This window comes from Phaseolus vulgaris, chromosome 5 (genome assembly GCF_000499845.2).
Source record: "Phaseolus vulgaris cultivar G19833 chromosome 5, P. vulgaris v2.0, whole genome shotgun sequence".
Taxonomy (NCBI): Eukaryota; Viridiplantae; Streptophyta; class Magnoliopsida; order Fabales; family Fabaceae; genus Phaseolus; species Phaseolus vulgaris.
The window spans coordinates 17579062-17600118 of NC_023755.2; the positions used below are offsets into that span (position 1 = coordinate 17579062).

Consider the following 21057-nt stretch of genomic DNA (forward strand, 5'->3'; position numbering starts at 1 on the left):
ACGGGTCGGTACAGTGAGCATTACATACGGATTTTTACATACGGATCCATCCGTATGTAAAGTGAGCATTACATAAGGATTTTCACATACAGATTTGGATCTATATGTAAAGTAAGCGTTACCTCTTCTTGTGACGCTGACTTATCTTTTCAACATGTCACTTATCACCTCGTGTCATAAAATGCACACTTATCTTAAAAAGTGTATTTAGGATTAGGACACATCATATTAATAAGTCTTATATTAACACGTGACAAATTTTGGCTCTAACCGTGCCCTACTGGCTTATCAACACAACTGGGCCAACTCAGAAGCCCAGCACCCAAACTGACCTACTAACTATCCACTCTGAGTACTGAGTTCCGAACATCCTATTCAGTACAATATACAACTTTCATAATTTATTAAAAGAAAATTTACATCGATTTAAAAAATTAAACAACGAAACAATTACAAATAAAAAGTAGTGTATTTTATGCACAACTTTAATTATAAAATAAAAATTCATTAATTTTTATATGGAAAGTCAATTAATAGTTACGAAATTGAAAACACTACTTCAATAAAATAATAAAATTATTTTACAAGATGACTTCTTCACAATAAAAACAATAAACTCATGATCACAGAACACAACTTCCTTAATATCAAGTTGGGTATTATTAAAACTCAGTATGTTGTAGACACAGATTAACATTATTTCAGGGTTAAAATGAAAACACACTAGATAACGGAATCACAACTGCAATAATGATGAGAAAATATTGTAATTTCTCTCAAGAGCTAATTTCTCTTGTCCAAATAAGATGAATCAAGGTGTGTTGGATAAAGATCTGATGCAGATGTAGATGAAGCAGTCCATGGCACTTCTATACTTAGCTCATGATAATATTGTCTCATTGCCTCCATCCTCTTCTCATCCAATACCTCACTTGTCTCTGTAACCACTTCCTCAACAACACTTCTTCCTTCTAGCATGCTTACTACTGCTGACATTGTTGGCCTAAGTGTTGTAGTCACCTGAGTGCATAACAGAGCCACTTTTATCACTACCAATGCTTCTTCTTTATTGAACTCTGAACCCAATCTTCTATCCACTAGGTCCATTAGATCACCTTTTTGTTTCAATAGATGTGCCTGCAAAACAATTAGTATAAAGACAATTTCTTCCAAATAAATTCAAAGTTCTACATATCGATATGTGACTAATGTACAACATGTTACTCTTAAAGCCTAGTGGTAGAAATCAAATAACATTACCAACAGCTAGTTCATATTCTCATAAAAAATTGGCATGATCAGATTTTTGAGAGTACTCACCCAATCAAGAATTGAGAATGATTCTTCTTTTGGTCGGTGAATGATATTGTTATTTCCATTTACAATTTCCAAGACAACAATTTCAAAGCTATAGACATCTGCTTTATCAGTTAAATAACCATGCAATTTCCAAGACAACAATTCCAAAGCTATAGACATCTGCTTTATCAGTTAAATAACCATGCATGGCATATTCTGGAGCCATATATCCACTATATAATAAAAATTAAAAAGTTTATTAGTTACACAACATAATAATTTTGTATTTTTTTTCCATATAACAAAAAAAAAAAACTACTCTCATCCCACTACTTAGAAGATATTACTTTAAATGTTGGATTGCATTAGAGACTAAATTTTTCTTTGACCCACTTATCCGAACCAGATTATTGCATTTAAAAAATAAATGAATTTGGTTAAGTGAATCATCTATGAATCCTTTTAATTTTTTGTTTCTTAAGAGTACAATCATATACATGAAAAATATTTCTCTATTGAATTACACAAAAGAGATAGGAACTTACTATGTTCCAGCTATTCGGGTGCTAATATGAGTGTTTTCCTGATCATCAAGCTTTGCCAAACCAAAGTCAGATATTTTTGGGTTGAGATCTTTATCAAGCAACACATTAGTGGCCTTGATGTCCCTGTGAACAACCTTCAATCGTGATTCTTCATGAAGGTATGCCAAACCTCCAGCAATACCAACACAAATCTTGTACCTTGTTGGCCAATCCAATTTTATTTGGAATTCTTCAGGACCTTCATTTGTGAAAATGATATAAAACGGAAAAAAGTAACATATATAGTCATATTCATAAGTTAATATAAGTGATAATAATCAAAAGTTCATGATATAATAAGTAGATTTACCAAATAAAGCTCGAGCAAGGCTATTATTTTCCATATATTCATATATCAACAATAGTTGATCTCCTTCTACACAACATCCATAGAGTTTAACAAGATAAGGATGTTGCAAAGCAGAAATCATTCCTATCTCATTTAAGAACTCACGATTCCCTTGTCTTGATTTAGAAGAGAGTAGCTTTACTGCTATTAATGTCCCATCTGATAGACATCCCTACATTTCCAAGGATGATGTTAAATGTTTTGGATGTTGTAAAATAATTTTAAAACATCAGTATGCAAAATTATAGACAGATACCTTATACACAGGACCAAATCCTCCTTCACCAATCTTTTTCACCTCATCAAAGTTGTTAGTTGCTACTTTTATTTGTCTTAAAGTGAATAAACTTGTTCGTTCTTCCAAACCTTTTAGCTCTGTTAATTAAAGAAAAAGAAATATTAGAGATCTCTTATCAGTAGTAAAAAAAATTCATGTTACCAGGATACACTAAATAGGGAAAATATATATATTTTTTTTTTTATCAGCAATGAATAAATAAAATTAAAGGGGATACTTAGGGGTATCCCAACCCATATACAGAAACCAGAAGTGGACTTCCAATGTCATCCACACAAGAAACTCTCCTTTATGGTTGGAGCAGAACAACCTTAAAGAGAGAAAACCAATCCCAAAAAAACCAACAGGTTACCCAAAATCGAACCCACCTACATTCACCTCGCCACACGACGAGTTACCCATGCACGTTACAGAGCTTCGGCGACCACCGACTACACACATATGGAGAACGTCGCTTCTTCGATCGGCGATCATGTTGACCTATGGAGAACGCCCTTTCATCGACCGACGATCATGTTGACCTTTGCAGACGACCACCGACTACGCACGCTAGGAAAACGCCGTTTCACCGACCGGCGATCATGTTGACAGAACGCCGCTTCATCGACCGGCGATCATGCTTTTCACACCTTCGACGACCACCGATTGCGCACGCTTGGAGATCGCCTTTTCATCGACCGGCAATCATGTTGACCTTTGCAGACGACCACCGACTACGCACGTTAGGGGTACGCCGTTTCACCGACCGGCGATCATGTTGACAGAACGCCGCTTCATCGACCGGCGATCATGTTTACCTTTTCACACCTTCGACGACCACCGATTACGCACGCTTGGAGATCGCCTTTTCATCGACCGGCGATCATGTTGACCTTGCATAATTATGGCGACCACCGACTAGACACATATGGAAGCGCCACTTCATCGACCGGCGATTATGACCTCCTTCCCCATTTATTTGTAACTTCTAATGCATATAAGGGGATTCAACATCCAATCTGTAAAAGAGTAGTTAAAAGAGGAGCCCCTGTGCTTTAGCCACTGCCAGGACTTAAGCTGGACTTTCTGAACAATCTCCTCCACATCTACTTTCCCTTGTCTAAAGACAACGGAATTCCTTTGCTCCCATATACATGCCACTGTAGTTGCCCACACTCCTTTCCAAACGAGGTTTTGTCTACTACTAAGTTGGGGTAGGTAAAAACTTTCAAAATGAGGTACGATAGAGTTCTGCTGGACCGATTCAATGCCGATCCATCTAAGACATAACACCCACACCCTCTGAGCAGCATCACATTCAATAAAAGTATGTTGACATGTTTCCTCCTTTAACTCACACATCGCGCAAATAATTGTATTCAAGATCACCCCTCTTCTGCTCAAATTTTCTCTTGTACGTATTCTACCTATAAGGACTCTCCATGTTGTGGTTAACACACTGGGGAAGGTTTTGATTTTCCAGAGATAACTGAAAACACCATTTTGGGAGCTTCTACCCGGGTGAGCTATACTTTCATACGCAACGTTAACAGAGAAAAGCCCCGAGTCATCGCGCCCCCACACCCGAATACTTACTCAATATTATAACTTCATATTTTTACACAAAAAAATAATTTAAAAATAAAAAATAATTAATTACTATATTAATTAGATTATATATTATTTTATAGATTAAAAATTATTGGTATCTGTTCCGTCCGGTTGACCGAGACGTCTTCGTGCACGACCTCAACAGTCAGCTGGGGACTCCTTCCCGCTGGTTGCCCGTGAATTCCTGCAAAAAAGAGGACAAAGAGGCGCCCTAGCGGCCGTGTGCACTCCGACGCTCAAGTCAGCCAGCAAGAAACACCAAAAACTATCCACCCACGTCTCTGAGCACCGCGTATGGCACTCTGGGGTGGTAAAAGAAACTGTGTATATGTGTGTGTGTTGTCTCCTTCAGGCAAAAATATTCTCCGGTCACTTGTACGTAACCTTAAAGCACGGGCAAGCAACCAAAGAGTTTCTCGTAAATTTGCCAAAGGTTCCAACCCTTTTTCCGACATTCTCAGCGCTATTTAAACTGCCCCCAGCATTTAAAGCGCCTTAAAGCGCTTTTACACTCAAACGTAACGCACTCATTAAAGCGCTTAATTACGAAATGTAGCGCGTTTAAACGTTGAAACGCTTGGGAGCCATAATAGTACCTGAATGCTGAAAGGGAAACTGTATTGAATATCTTTAATTACCTGGCACCTGACTAGAGGGTGTTTCTATTCCGGCATTGCTGTCATACACGTGGAGGGCCTCACGACGCCATGACCCCATCTCCATCTGGGGACGTTTCTACGTGTGGGTCCTCCTGCTTGGGAGTGCTACTGCGCTAGGGGTGGCTTTTTGGGTGCCAACTCATGCCCCCAAGTATCTAGCCACTTACTCTGAGAGCGTATCTGCCTTCCTCTCACACCCTGCACCCGGTTATCCTGGGCGTGACCTTCCTCTTGGGTCGTATCTGTCCCGAAGGCGTCTCTGGGGCAGCAGGGGTACTTCGCGAGTAGGCTGCCCTTCACTGGTACTATCACTATGGCCTTGAAGCCACCTTTTCCTTCTCTTTATCACTTTCCCGAGATATCGGGACCTGAGGCTTTCCCACGACGTCGCTCCCTCCATGGTCTTTCCTACCCATGGGTATCGGGGAACCACACCGTGATTGCCTTGTTTTACACTGTTTGATCTGGCGACGCCCTCTGGGCGACGCCTCCCCAGGCGACGCCTCCCTGGCGACGCCTTCACCAGGCGACGCCTTCCTTGGCGACGCCTTGTCCTGCCTTGGCGACGCTTCCTCTTGGCGTCTCTACACCTGGGCGACACCTTGAGTTGACTTTGACTTTCCAGTCGTTGACTTTGACTTAGTCAACGCCCTGGTACGGGACGGTACACAAGCCCCCCAGTCTTAAGCCGAAGACTTGTCTTCAGCGCAAAGACTAAAGCCTTGCCCCCGCCATCCACGTGCCTTCCCGATGACGTGTCATTCTCTACTGACTCAGCAAATTTTCGAATTACTGACGCGCATTTTTTGAACCACAGGGGTATTCTTAATGACCGATTGGACATTCCCTGAAATGGGGATGATTACACCTTTTGGGCTACCCTTGATCGCGCGCCACGTGGCCCATCGCGTGGCCCTCCTTTAGAGACCTTTGCGCTTCCCCTGGGCAATCGACCCTCTGACGCGTGGCCCGATCCTGCGGCCCTTAGTTAGCGCCTCTTGGGTTACGAAATGTAACGTTTAAGTTACTCCAAACCCGCGCTCACCCTACTGTTACATTCATTCACTCTGCTACTTCGCACCGTGCATCGCCTCCAAAACCTTTTTTCTCTGCAATTGCGATTCTCCCCTTCCTGCGCTCTCCTACTGCCTCCATTCCAACAACAAAGGTATGGTTTCGAGCACTCACAACTCTTCACTGTCTCGCATTATAGGAAACTGCCTGGGACTGTTGTTATTCTCGTATTTCTCTGGATATTGTTTGTATGCTTCGTTGTTCCTTTCGCTTCCCTTCGTTCTCTTGTGGGTAGGGCGCTCCTAGGGTTCTTCCATTTTCCCCTTTTCTTCTCCCCAACCCCTTTTCTCTGAACCCTTTCTTTCTCTTTTGATCTTCAGCATTGGCATTTATGGCGAAAACCAAGACCACGCGCCTCCCCGCTCCCTAAGTCTTATTACAAGGCGAATATGACTGGCCCCCGATGAACTTCTGGACGAATGTTCCCTCCTGAACTCCGTTGAGGACGTGGAGGCCCACAGGGGGGACCCTGCTCTCTATAACTTCAATGCTTTCCACAAAAGTCATGACTCTCAAGTTTGGTAAGCCGAGTGCGACCTGGGATGCCCGTTTGCGCGGACTCACGGGATACTGGGGGATGCCCTTTCTTCTTCCTCTATCAAATGGTGCTCAAAAGGGTGGGCCTGCGTCTGCCCCTCACTCCCTTCGAAAAAGAGCTACTGACAGAGATAAACACTGCTCCCGCCCAACTCCATCCCAACAGTGGGCTTTCGTGAGGGGGTTCCAAATTCTCTGCGGCTACTAGGTGTTCCCTCCTCTGTGGACGTTTTTCTTCACTTCTTCGAGGTAAAGAAGCAAGGGAAAGCCTCTGGATGAGCTTTTCTGGGATCGCCGGGCGCATCATCCTTACGCTCTTCCAGAATTCGTTCAAAGGCTGGAAGGGGAAATTTTTCAAGGTACGCGCGACCAAGCGCGATCCTACCATTCTGAGGGCTTTCCCTGTACTGGACAGACAAACCCATAACTATGAAGCCCTTGGCTCTGGACGAACTTGCCCCGCCTGACGGGATGTATGCAAAGCCTTGGCGGGACTGGGATAGTCTTCGATACCGCCAAGCTCATCGCGAACGAATTCAATGCCCATGGGCTTTCTACCTACTTCGGTATTTGCCCTTAGTGATTATGATGCATTAGTTGTTGTTTGGCTATAGAGTCTTCCTTCTGATTCATCTGAATTAAACTGATGCTACCTGTTCGTTGTACAGTGTTACATGCATTTCACATCTCTTCCTGTATTGTGAATTCACATAACTGCTCTAGTACTAATCCTTGTTGTTTGGCCTGTCTTGATGTAGGATCGGTGATGGGCGCTTCCAAAAGAATAATGTTGGCGAAAGAACTGAAGGAGGCTCGTGCCGCCAAGGCAGGCGCCTCCTCCAGCCCTGCTGCCAATCCGGTTCTCCCACCGGCTCCGTCACCGCCACCTCCAGTCACCGCTGAAGCTCCTTCTAGCCCATCTCCGGCGTCTCCACCTGGCTCCAAAGTGCTTCCGACTCCCAATTCTCCTCCGCCTATCGCCGCCGTTCCCCTAGCTGCGCCTCGTCACCGGCTCCAACCCCTCTCGACAAAGGAAAAAGGGTTTTGGAGATTCTGTCAGATGATGAGGAATCAGAAGGCGTGGCACCCTTCAGGAGGAGAAAATCCGCGCGGGTTCCTCTTCTGGTAGAGACGCCGCCGCAGGGAGGGAACCCCTTTATGGACAACCCTCCAAGCGCAACCTCACTCCCTCCTATGATTCTCCAAGAGGAAAGGGGCGAAGGCGCCGAATCTGCCCCGCCTCTGCCGCCGCCAGAAACCACTGCTTCCCCGGCTCCCGACGCTGCCGCCCCCGACTTCATTGCCATCCCCCCTCCAATCATGCATCTGATGAGGGGTTTCAGTGGCGGGACTATGCCAGAAGGTACCGACAGGAGGGAAGGTATGCCTTTCTATTGGGGGCCTTCTTTGCGGTGGCTCTTGAATGGCGCTCCCAGGCCAGAAACGCTGTCTTGCAAGCTCAAACTCTCCAGGCCTTGGAAACGAAAGCAACTACCCTGGAAGAGGAGATGAAGGCCCTGGGACGCCAGAACGAGGCTTATTGTTCCTCTCTGAAACAAGCACAAGAGTCCAGGGCAGAAACTGAGAGGAAACTGGCAGAGGCCTTAGAGCTCCAGGCTGACTTCTACGCTCGTGAAGTTGCTCTCCAAGTACAGGTAGCGGGTCTTCAGGAATTGGTCAAAGCGGACGCAGAAACTCAAAAGGACCTGAAGGACCGTTGCTGTGAACAAACTGCCAAGGCGGAGCTGATGGAGGGGGAAATGGCCACCCAGGCCAAAGCTATGGACCTTCTTCGCGCTGACCACGACAAACTACAGATCGAGGTCAGCCGGCTTCGCGTGGAGAAAGAGGCTCTGGAGAAACAAGTGGCCTCTGGAGACGCCACCATTGAGGAACTGGAGAAGGAGAAAAAGTCCCTTATCCAGGAGATGGCGGGTACCTTCGAGGAGGGGTTCCAAGAGGTCCTAACCCAGGCGTCCTGCGAGAATCCTGGCATCAACCTGTCGAACTGCGACCCCACACACCACGTTGTTGACGGGAAGGTCGTGCCCATGGACTGAACGACTGAACCGCTGCTTCTCATCCGCCACCTTCCTCTTCAAGCTCAACTCTTCATTCTTTACCTTCGCTTTTTGATTTTATCTGTCAAACTTGTAATTCTTTGAACTATCTGTACTCTTGTCACTGATTTAGGATGTCCGTATGGTTGCATTTATTTCTCTGCCACATACGATTCTGTCTATGCGATCTCATTCTCTTTCCCTCCACACGCTTCGATATTTTATCCGTGTTCTGCCCATTTCTTTCACTTCGTTGGGCGGTTTGGTATGATCGGGAAAGGTTGCGCGCCAACCCTCACGCCCATGGAGAGGCTCACTTAGTGAAGCCGTATCGTCCTCGGGACGTCTCTGATACCGAAAGGTCTTTTCCTTGATCTCTAACGCTCGGCGCCCACGCCTAAGGAGAGGCCTGCTAGAGCAGCACCGTATCGTCCCGGGTGTCTAAAACGCCGAGTGCCGTGGGGGGGTCTGTTCCCTCCATGTTCTTTCCTTCCCATAGGTATCGGGGAACACCCTGCCAGTGACTCGCTGGCGCTCGGCGGTCTTGCCTCCCTCCACAGTCTTTCCTACCTGTGGGTATCGGGGAGGCGACGCCTGTGACTAACTTTGCTTTTCTTTGCTTTCGTCTCCCTCCACAGTCTTTCCTACCTGTGGGTATCGGGGAGGCGACGCCTGTCGGTATTTGGGTTGGCGACGCCCGCGACATCTCGCGCTGTCGTCGCCCTTTACGTCCTTCCTGGCAACGCCTCGGGCGTTACCTTTACCTCGACATTGACCTTAACTCTTGCCTTGGTCAACACTTGATAACAGCGAAGAGCCCAAGGCTTTGTCTGTGCCATCCACGTGGCGCTCCTTGTATAGCTGATGGGACCTTCTGTCATTCGACTTGATCCACGTGGCGCTACTTGTATGGTTTGTGGGACATTCGGTCATTTCATCAAGTCCTGACTCCTGCTATGCCCCTGACTCATTTTCGACGGCGGATCGTACCATTGGATATTCTGTTGACGGGACATTTTCTGATTTAAACCAGTGGTGCCAGCGTCATCCTTTCATCTTTTGCCACGTGTATCAATCGTGCGGTGCATCCATTCACGTCGTTTGGCGCTCTAACCGCTTTATTTAACTCTTCCAGCTCTGGAACTATCTTCATCGTTTTCTCACTCTTCATAACCTACTTGCGTTCTTTCTTCTTGCACCCTTTCTTCTCTGTCGAAGGGCTGTTCTAACCTTCGCTCCCCTCGCTCAACCCTTGCATTTCTAGCCATCCTGATCTTGCTAAAGAATGTCTTCTCACGATGCTTCCTCCAGGGTCCGTCCCAAAGACTTGTACCCTTGGGCCTCGAGCGAACTTCTTGATGAGTGTTCATGCTTGCTCTCCACCAGGGCCGTACGGGAACACAAAGGGGAGTTGTGTTCTTACGACCACCGGGCCTTCGCGAGGAGGCACGATGACGACATTGCTGTGCTCCCTTGCACTCTGGGGGAGCCAGTGTGTGGAGACGAACGGGCCAACAACGGGGTCCCTTTCTTTTACTTTTACCAGGTGGTGTTCAAGACCGTCGGGGTGCGCTTACCCTTCTCCTGGTTCGAGAAGGAACTGCTGACGGAGATCAACGTGGCTCCAGCCCAGTTATATCCCAACAGCTGGGCCTTTGTTAAGGCCTTCGATGTCCTCTTTGGGTTTCTGGGTTGTGCACCCTCGGTTGACCTCTTTCTTCACTTTTTTGAGGTGAAGAGACAGAGACACAACCTCTGGGTAACTCTCAGCAATGTACCCGGAAGAGTTCTCTTCACGCCCTTCCAAAGCTCGTTCACGGGGTGGAAAGGCCGGTTCTTCAAGATCTGCTGTACTGATCTTGTTCCCGACGCCCTCGATGGGTTTCCGTTGTACTGGGTGAGAGAGGAAAAGGTCCTCAAAGCCAAACCCCTCAAGAATCTGGCTCCAAGTGATCAAATAGCTTGCCGGATTCTTGCTGAGGCGGGAGGTTTTGACTCTGCTACGGTGATCAGCTTGGAGTCCAACGCTAGGACTCTTGAGAAGTACATAAGTAAGAACCACTGCCTTAGGCGACTTCGGCCTTCGTTCCTTTCTAACTGTGCCTGTCTTCCTTCATGGTGTCTCTAACACATCTTTTCCCTTCGTGCAGGTTCGAAAATAAGCCAAGAAAAGAGGGCACGACTTACTCGAGCGCTGCGGACTGGGAAAGGGGCTTCGCCTTCCTCCAGTGATGACTCTGATGAGCGCTGAGAAGTGGGTTGTTTGTGTTTTTGCATGACTTGTAGTGTTTGCTCCGTTTGTACTGAACATTGCTTGTAACAACCACTTTTCAATATCATAATTCTTTGCAATGCCACTTTACTTTGCATATGCTTCATATACCGCGTGCTTTCCTTTCGTCTCGTTCTGCCAACGATGCATGTTTTTACTTGGGCGACGCCTTTTTTTCTTGGCGACGCCAAGACCTAGGCGACGCCTTCTTCCTTGGCGACACCATGGCCCAGGCGGCGCGTCACATTACTTCTAACAAGGAAAGATAAAGGCTGAAAGCCAAGGCACCTCTTTTTGTCAACTGGTTTTTCCATTTATTAGGGCGACCTCATTAAAAAACCCCCGAAAGGGAAAAAGAGCGTCCCCTTCAACTAAATTGTTACATTCTGCTTACATAAGTCAACTGAAATAAAATTTTAAGTTGGCCGCATTCCAACTGCGCGGGATAGGGCCTCCATCTAAAGTCTCCAGGTTGTACGAACCGTTGCCCTTAGCCTCAGTAACTCTGAAGGGCCCGGTCCACTTGGGGGACAGCATATTCTCCAACTCGTATGGGTGAGCTTTCCTCATCACTAGGTCGCTCACCCGAAACTGTCGTGGCTTTACTTTAGAGCTATATTGCCGCTGCACTCTTCTCTTCATCGCTTCAGCTTTTATTCTAGCTTCTTCCCTGGCCTCTTCTAGCAGATCCAGGTTTACCCGCCTCTCCTCATTAGATTCCTCCACCACAAAGCTTTGGAAACGCGGTGAGCTTTCGTGTATTTCTACTGGAATCATCGCGTCCGACCCGTACACCAAACTGAAAGGCGTCTCCATAGTAGAGGATTGGGGCGTGGTGTGGTATGCCCATATAATCCTTGGCACCTCTTCCGCCCACGCCCCTTTGGCCTTCTCTAACCTTCTTTTTAACCCCCTCAGAAGGACTCTGTTTGCTGACTCTACTTGCCCATTGGTCTGGGGGTGTTCAACCGACGCGAACACTTGCTTGATTCCCACTTCAGCGCACAGATTTCTCAACTGCTGACTGGCGAACTGGGTTCCGTTGTCAGATATCAGGCGCCTGGGTACGCCAAAGCGACACACGATGTTTCTCCACACAAAATGCTGTACCTTATGCGCAGTGATTTGTGCCACGGGCTCTGCCTCTATCCACTTAGTGAAGTATTCGATGGCGACGACCAGATACTTCATCTGCCTGATTGCTAGTGGGAAAGGGCCCAGGATGTCAATTCCCCATGTGTGGAAAGGCCACGGGCTGTATATGGACCGCAACTCTTCTGGTGGCGCCTTGTGCCAGTCGGCGTGCTTTTGACATTGCTTACACCGCTGGGCGTGCCTTGCGCAATCCTCTTTCACCGTTGTCCAGAAAAAACCTGCGCGTATTACCTTGGAGGCCAAGGACCTTCCTCCTACATGGCTTCCGCAGATGCCTTCATGTAGCTCCGCCATTATCCTGGTGCACTCATCGCCACTGACGCATGTTAGGATAGGGTGAGTGAAACCGTGTCTGAACAGCACCCCATCCACCAAGGTATATCTTGCGGCATTTCTTTTGATCTTCTTACCCTCTTCAGGGTCCACTGGAAGAGCCCCATCCGCCAGGTATCGTTTATAGGGCGTCATCCAGGTGTCTCCCTTGGACAAGACACAGACCTGCATCCGCTCTTACTCAGACACACCCGCGTATATACTGATGCGGGGCGCCCTCTGCGTATCTTGGGTCAAAGAGGAGTGACTCCTCGGCCTTCCCCTTGATGCATAAATCTGGAGGACATCCACCCTGTTGTCTTCCACGAATCGACGCGGAGCCTTGAGGGTCTCCTGGATCACTGTCCTCTGTCTACCCCCCTTGCCTGAGCTGGCCAGCTTTGCGAGCAGGTCAGCTCTGGCATTCTGCTCCCTCGGGACGTGTATCAACTCAAGAGCGTTGAACGCCCCTCTCAACAACTGGATGTATTTTAGATACGCCGCCATCTGTGGGTTCTTCGCCTGGAACTCACCCGACACCTGCCCCGTAATCAACTGGGAGTCGCTCTTCACTAGGAGATTCTGTGCGCCCATCTCCTTGGCCAAGAGCATTCCTGCAATCAGGGCTTCATATTCTGCTTGATTGTTACTTGCTTTAAAGGCAAAACGCAAGGCCTGCTCGATCAGTATGCCGTCGGGTCCTTCCAGCACTATTCCCGCACCACTCCCTTGTTGGTTTGAGGAGCCATCAACCGAGAGCAGCCACTGTGAACTCGCTTCCACCTCTTGCTCACCTCCGGGCGAAAGTTCCGCTACAAAATCCGCGTACACCTGCCCTTTGATGGATCCTCTAGGCTCGTACTGTATGTCGAATTCTGACAGTTCCACTGCCCAGCGTACCATTCTTCCTGCCACATTGGGCTTCTGCAGCACCTTCTGTATAGGGAGGTTGGTCATTACCACCACCGTAAAACTGTGGAAGTAATGACGGAGCCTCCTAGCCGAGAACACTACCGCCAGCGCCGCCTTCTCCAGTGCTTGGTACCTTGTCTCAGCTCCCTGTAAGGCCTTGCTTACAAAGTAGATGGGCTTCTGACTCAGGTCCTGCTCTTGGACCAACACAGAACTGATGGCCCTATCTGTCACAGTAAAATACAACCGGAGGGGCACGCCCGTTACCGGTTTGCAGAGAACTGGAGGCGTCGCCAGGTAATCCTTCAGCTTAACGAAAGCCGCTTCGCATTCCTCAGTCCATGCAAAGCGACTGTTTCTCTTGAGGCACTGGAAGTACGGGTGCCCCTTTTCTCCTCCGGCGGAAACAAACCTCGAGAGCGCCGCCATCCGCCCTGTCAACTGTTGAACCTCCTTTACCGACGTCGGACTCCGCATGGCGATAATAACCGCACATTTGTCGGGGTTCGCCTCTATCCCCCTCTCGGTGAGCAGAAAACCCAAGAATTTACCGGCCTCTACCCCGAAAACACACTTCTCGGGGTTCAACTTGAGGCGGTATTTGGATATTGTGTTGAACAACTCCTCCAAGTCTGCCATGTGCTGCACCCTGTTCTGCGACGCCACCACCATGTCGTCTACATAAGCGTATACGTTTCTCCCAAGCATTGGCGCCAGGACCTTGTCCATTAACCTCTGGTACGTGGCGCCCGCATTTTTGAGCCCAAAGGGCATCACCTTATAGCAATAACTGCATGTTTCAGTCATGAACGCAGTCTTGCTCTCGTCTCTGAGGTGCATCTTGATTTGGTTATACCCTGAGAAGGCGTCCAGGAAGCTTAACACCTTGCTGCTAGACGCGCTGTCCACTGGGGCGTCGATGCTGGGCAACGGATAGGAATCCTTTGGGCACGCCTTGTTCAGGTCCGTGAAGTCAACGCACATTCTCCACTTTCCGCTCGCCTTTTTCACCAAGACGACGTTGGCGAGCCACTCAGGGTACTGAATCTCCCTAATGTGGCCAGCGCTCAGCAGCTTCTGCGTTTCGTCTTTCACCACCTGTTGTCGCTCCTCATTGAACTTCCTCCTTCTCTGACGCACGGGGCGGACCATGGCGTCCATGCTGAGGTGGTGACACAGGGAATCGGGGTCGATGCCCGGCATATCCGAAGCGGACCAGGCGAAGGCATCCAGGTGGCGCGAAATCACTTCTGCCACCCCTTCCTGTTCTTCTGGACTTAGCGAGCTTCCTAACTTGAAAGCTTTGCCGCTAATCTCCCTTTCTAGGGTGTTAGCTGCAGGTTGCTTCCTATTATCATCTTCGGCGGGCGCTGCTTCTTCTACGGGCGCCGCTTCTTCGGGGGGCACCGCCTCTTCCGCGGGCGCCTCCTCCATTGGCACATCTGCTTCGGGCATCGCCCTTTCTGCTATGGCCTCTTCAAGCGTCAGCCCAGCGGGCGTCGCCTCAATCATCGTTGCGTCCGCGCTCGGCGGACGTTCGTACACCATGAAAACGCCTCTCTTCGTCTTCAGGCTGTTTTCATAGCATTTCCTCGCCTCCTCTTGGTCTGATCTGATGACTATCACCCGGCCGCTGAGGTCTGGTAGCTTCATCTTCATGTGACGGGTGGAGGACACTGCGCTTAACCGGTTTAACGCCGGCCTGCCCAGCAAAATATTGTAGGCAGAATTAGCGTTCACGACGAAGTACCGGATACTCTCGGTGCGGGAGGCCTCTCCGTCTGTGAACGTAGTCCTCAACTCCAGGTACCCCCGGACTTCTACCTGGTTATCCCCGAACCCATACAAACATCCCGTATAGGGACTCAGCAGATCGGGGGACAGCCGTAATTTGTTGAAGGTCGACAGAAACATGACGTCTGCCGAACTTCCTTGATCAACAAGCACTCTGTGAACCTTCCTTCCAACCGTGACAACAGAGATGACAACGGGATCGTTGTTGTACCGCCCTGGTGGTCGGGTGTGATGACGTGGCATCCTGCTACAGTGTAGGCGTGTTGACAAGGCGCCAGGTTGGCAGATAGGAAGGAAGTCGGGAGGCACGTGTAGTCGCCAGTTGTTAAGTTGACGTGTTCCGATTTCCAGATTACCAGAATAGGCGATCGCCAGGTTGAAGATGAAGTCGCCCGATGTAGATTCCGGCGACCTAGTCATTGGGGATCGCCAGAGATGAAGGAGAAGCAGATTGTGAAGGCGGTCGGCGAGACCACAGGGAAGGTGTATGAAGGCCCTAAACTCGCCAGTTCCAGTAGAGATCGCACTCCTAAGTTTGCTATGCACTGGGCAGCACCATGCATAAGTAACTTAGCCAAAATGAGAGTAGAAGCAGCGCCAAGTCAGGGAGCCTCCAGATGATGGCACGTGTACAGTTGGATACGAGCCACGTGTCCAAGTCTGTAACTGCCAGGAGAGAAAAAGCCACCAGGTATATAAGAGCTCTTAACAAACTTTCTGAGGTACGCACGTTCAGTTCATACACTTTACGCTTGCGAGTGATAGAGCTGATTGTGAGAGAGGATTTGCACGGTTCTTGTTCTTAGTATTTGGTGATACCGTCATTGACTTGAGCGTCGGAGTGCGATCGGCCGCAGCGGCGCCGTATTGTTTCTTTGCAGGTTCTTGAAGTAGATCCCGGAAAGGAACGGAGGTGAGAAGCGGTGCGCACGTCGATCCTTTGACGAGGCATTCTCCAGCGTTCCGGTCAACAGGCAGGATCAGTTGTCGTGGGGTACCACATCTCGGAGGTCTCGTCGTGTGAACACGATATCTGACTCCCATGGCTCCCCTGAGAGCCTCTCTTCAACTGAATTTACCCCCCTCGTGTATTTCTTCCGCTGGGAGGCGGTGGGCCCTCCGCCAGAGAAACCTCCAGCAATGGTATGGACCTCGCCAAGCACTGGCATCTCGTGCGCTGGCTCATCTGCCGGCGACGGCAAGGTGGCGGTCGTTGGGGAATCTGCGACATAATCTTTCAAAAATCCAGTCCTCACCAGCTCATCTAGCTGGTAGCCCAACGACAGGCAATTGTCAATTTGGTGCCCGAAAGCCTCGTGGAATTCGCACCAAGAGTCTTTACGGGGCCCTAACACCTTGTCGGTCTTCGCCGGTCGCCTCAGCCTCTCAGCTATGTTGGGCACGACAATCAAATCCTTCAACTCAACCACGAAGTTGTACCTCGCCGGTCTTGCTCTTTCTCTGGCGGGGTGTTCGCCTCCTGCTAGGCCCCGAGGCTGGGGCTTTCTGCCCTCGTAGGGGCGTCTCGCCTCTGGCTTCTTTCTCCCCGTCGTGGTCTCATTGACTCTGACGGGTTGAACTCGCGTTGGTCCCCTCGGGCGTGAGGGTACGGCGCTGGTGCGCTTCACACATACCTCCCCTTCCGAAGCAATGTGCTCTACCGCCCTACGCCGTAACTCAGCAAAGGTCCTAGGGCGATTGCGGATAATAGATTCTCCAAAGGGGCCGGGGCATACGCCTTTCACAAATGCGTACACGATCATAGGCTCCTCTGTTGTACCAACCTTCACAACCTAGGCCCCGAAGCGATTGATATACTCCTTCAGGGTCTCCCCCTAATATTGCTTCACATCAAACAGGTCGTAGGAGACCGGCGGCGGGGCCTTGTTGGCTAAGTATTGTTCTCTGAATAACCGCGACAACTGGCGGAAAGATGTGATATGGCCCTCGGGGAGGCTAATGAACCAGTCCATAGCCATCCCGGTCAGGGTGCTCATGAAGAGCTTGCACTTGGCAGCATCAGAACCGCCTATCAGGACCATCTGTGTGTGAAATGCAGCAAGGTGCGTCTCTGGGTCCTCCATCCCAGTGAAGATTACCTTGGGTCCCGCGAACGTGTTCGGGATCGCTGCATCTAGGATCTCCTGCGAGAAAGGAGTGGAAAACTCCCTTGGTGGGGAATGGTTCTCCGTCTCGTCCTGCCCAGGCCGCCTCCGATCGTTTCTCAGGCCCTGGCGCAACTCCTCATTCACACGGTGGAGCTCTTCGTTGCGCTCATGCGAGGCGTCAAGGTCTGCCTGCATGCGCTCCTGCTCCATCTTCGAATCCGCCATGTCCTGCTGCAGCCCCCTCATTATTTCCAGGACCTGCTGCATGGATAGGTCTGCTGGGGCTGCGCGCGCTGCTCTTCGTCTGGTGGGGGCCATTGTCACTCCAACCTCCTTCAACGTTACTGTAACTCGGTAAATTTTTCTCGAACTTGTGATGGGACTGATGTTTTATATCGGCCCCACGGTGGGCGCCAAATGTTCCGTCCGGTTGACCGGGACGTCTTCGTGCACGACCTCGACAGTCAGCTGGGGACTCCTTCCCGCTGGTTGCCCGTGAATTCCTGCAAAAAAGAGGACAAAGAGGCGCCCTAGCGGCCGTGTGCACTCCGACGCTCAAGTCAGCCAGCAAGAAACACCAAAAACTGTCCACCCACGTCTCTGAGCACCGCGTATGGCACTCTGGGGGTGGTAAAAGAAACTGTGTATAAGTGTGTGTGTTGTCTCCTTCAGGCAAAAAATATTCTCCGGTCACTTGTACGTAACCTTAAAGCACGGGCAAGCAACCAAAGAGTTTCTAGTGAATTTTGCCAAAGGTTCCAACCCTTTTTCCGACATTCTCAGCGCTATTTAAACTGCCCCAGCATTTAAAGCGCCTTAAAGCGCTTTTAAACTCAAACGTAACGCACTCATTAAAGCGCTTAATTACGAAACGTAGCGCATTTAAGACGTTGAAACGCTTGGGAGCCATAATAGTACCTGAATGCTGAAAAGGGAAACTGTATTGAATATCTTTAATTACCTGGCACCTGACTAGAGGGTGTTTCTATTCCGGCATTGCTGTCATACACGTGGAGGGCCTCACGACGCCATGACCCCATCTGGGGACGTTTCTACGTGTGGGTCCTCCTGCTTGGGAGTGCTACTGCGCTAGGGGTGGCTTTTTGGGTGCCAACTCATGCCCCCAAGTATCTAGCCACTTACTCTGAGAGCGTATCTGCCTTCCTCTCACACCCTGCACCCGGTTATCCTGGGCGTGACCTTCCTCTTGGGTCGTATCTGTCCCGAAGGCGTCTCTGGGGCGGCAGGGGTACTTTGCGAGTCAGGCTGCCCTTCACTGGTACTATCACTATGGCCTTGAAGCCACCTTTTCCTTCTCTTTATCACTTTCCCGAGACATCGAGACCTGAGGCTTTCCCACGGCGTCGCTCCCTCCATGGTCTTTCCTACCCATGGGTATCGGGGAACCACACCGTGATTGCCTTGTTTTTACACTGTTTGATCTGGCGACACCCTCACCTGGGCGACGCCTTCACCTAGGCGACGCCTCCACCTAGGCGACACCTTCACCTAGGCGACGCCTTCACCTAGGCGACGCCTTCACCTAGGCGACGCCTTCACCTAGGCGACGCCTTCACCTAGGCGACGCCTTGTCCTGCCTTGGCGACGCTTCCTCTTGGCGTCTCTACACCTGGGCGACACCTTGAGTTGACTTTGACTTTCCAGTCGTTGACTTTGACCTTGACTTAGTCAACGCCCTGATACGGGACGGTACAGTCCAATAATCTATGTGCAGAGTAACTTTTCTCTATTTCATTCAACTTGTTCAATACACTAGGTAGGCCTTCCATTTATAGGTGAAGGAGCCTTGGAGAACAAGCTAAAGGGGTAGAAGGGGAAAGGGAAAAGTGGTGCGGTTTCTAGGGTGGACTTTGGTTAAAGCCGCACCTTATGGATCATTCTAGAAGCTAGGGTTTCCTTCCTACCCTAATGGACTTCTCCTAAGCCCATTCTTATATCTTCACCTCATATTTATGCTATATAGACCTACTCTACGGAAATTACAAAAAGGGAAACCAAATGATGTTCAGCACCCAGAGTCTGTGCTTTGCTTCTAGTAATCCTCTGAGGTATGATGGGTGTTGAGGTCATGGGTTGGGCTTGGGTAGTAGGTGCCCTCTCTCCTTTGTCCTCATCAGGTCCTCACCATTAATTGTTAAAATCCTAATCTTAAGTAAAAGTGTCACCATAAATGAAAACATCTAAAAAGCAACTCACATCAGATTCAGACTGGGAAAAGCAAGTAAGTCACATGCAGAGATGAAGATACATTCTTGATTCAAGCAATGCAATCAACAAATATAACAATCATCATGGGCAAAAAAGAGTAAATCCAGAGGAACCCCAGCTCAGGCAACATGATCATCCTAATAGTGAATGCTCTAATAAGGTAGTGATGCAAATGTTAAATGATAAGTTGATGAAAGGGAGTACCTTTTGTGATCAAAGAAAGTAGAAGCTTTGAGTGACGAGATCGAAGAACGCGAGAAATACTGAGTGAGCAAATGTGAAGAGAAGCAGGGAAAGAGGAAGGGTTTTCAAGAGTTGGAGAAATGAAAAAGTCAATGAGAACGAGTTTTCGAACGTTGGCTTATACAAGTATGGGAATGTCAAGCGACAACGCTTTCCCACCGTTGATGAGGATACCACGTGTACGCTTCGAGTGAAGTATGGTGAGATGTCACCTAAAAAATGCTTCGTGCACCGCGCCACACGTAACCCACTAAGAAATTGCCATGTCAGCCATAAGAGTACTCGAAAAGCCTCTTTGCTTAGCCAAGCTCAACTAAAGCCTGAGGGGCTTGTGTACTAGACAGAGTGCTCGGATACTCGATGCACGGACCTGAGTAGGTCAGCTCGATTGTTGGGCCAAAGGATGGGTCACGAGTTTGACCCAGTTATGTTGGTAAGCCTGTTAGAGACTAATTAAAATAATGTTTTTGTTATATATTAAAATAAGGTTATTAGCAGAATATGGTTTTTAACCTAACAGATAAGTGTGCGTGGTTGTTAAGATACATAAATACATGCATACAATTGTTGGTTGAAAAGATAAAGTTGTTAAATAAGAGAAGCACCGTAAGTAAGGTGCCTATGTAAAACAAAATATTTTCCTACTGTTAGCACCTAAAGTGGTGCCCCGTTAGCAAGTGGTTTTTCTGTTAATATTTTATGCTTTTAGTAGAGATAAGATTCTCATGAGAGAAAGCTCTTACAAGAATAGTTATAAAAGGGGCTTGAGTCCCCCGGTAAAGGTACATTGTTTCTTTGGTTCTAATACTGAGACTGAATACTTATTTGTTTTTAGTAAGTTCTCACTAACTTGATCGTCAGAGTGTGATCAACAGGTAGAGCCCCTCTGTTTCATCGGAGTCGCGTTCCAGTGCAACAAGGAGACGTAGAACAAATTTCAGAGTAGACAAACCAGAAGTTGAGCTTCTCACCAGGGTTAATCGGCGAGAACAATATTCTTGTTTTATATATTCTTATTATTTAATCTATATACATAAAATTAAATCAAATAAATTATAATACAATGATAATAAATTCATTTTAATTTTTAATTTTGATAAGAATACTCAAATAAAAAATAAAAAATAAAAATTTTGAGTTTTTAAAAATTCAAAAAGATGGTTATGATGTTTTATACCGAATTTTAAAGAATTATTTAAAAATAAATTATGTTTTTTTATGTAAAATAATATTATGCTTTTTTATGTAAAATAATTTTATTATTGTCATAATTTAATTAATAAAAATATTCTTAATCATAACTTTATTTTTTTTTAATAAAAAAATTAAGAGACGTCCTGAATATTAATTTTTGTTTAGTCTCTCATTAAAAAAAATATATTACTCTAAAATCATGACATTGTAAATTAGTGTTCTCTTCTATTTAAAAAATATATAAATAAATTGATATTTAAAAAATATAAATATATATACATTTATAATTAGTTTAATAAATATAAATACATTTATAATAATAATAAAAACGAAAAATATGGATAGATAGTTGTGTGTAGAAAGTAATTAACATTATTCTAAATTTCCT

The 21057-nt window shown here is 47.8% G+C and overlaps 1 protein-coding gene across 1 annotated transcript; it reads right to left on the bottom strand.

The window, feature by feature from the left end:
• Positions 1-534: 534 nt before the first annotated feature.
• Positions 535-2606, bottom strand: LOC137834446 (probable leucine-rich repeat receptor-like serine/threonine-protein kinase At3g14840). The gene is made up of 6 exons (XM_068642497.1): positions 2489-2606; positions 2194-2404; positions 1845-2082; positions 1464-1532; positions 1321-1402; positions 535-1137 (listed from the first exon to the last, which is right to left on the bottom strand). The coding sequence occupies exons 2-6, from the start codon at positions 2312-2314 to the stop codon at positions 784-786; spliced, it is 864 nt and encodes a 287-aa protein (XP_068498598.1). The 5' UTR covers positions 2315-2404; positions 2489-2606; the 3' UTR covers positions 535-783.
• Between the last annotated feature and the right edge of the window lie 18451 nt (positions 2607-21057).

Excerpts from the sequence above, each read along its gene's own strand:
- LOC137834446 (XM_068642497.1), bottom strand. The coding sequence starts at position 2,314 with ATGATTTCTGCTTTGCAACATCCTTATCTTGTTAAACTCTATGGATGT. Across the intron at positions 2,083-2,193 it reads CCTTGCTCGAGCTTTATTTG|GTCCTGAAGAATTCCAAATA; the intron begins GTAAATCTACTT and ends TCACAAATGAAG. Across the intron at positions 1,403-1,463 it reads GCAGATGTCTATAGCTTTGG|AATTGTTGTCTTGGAAATTG; the intron begins AATTGTTGTCTT and ends CTATAGCTTTGA.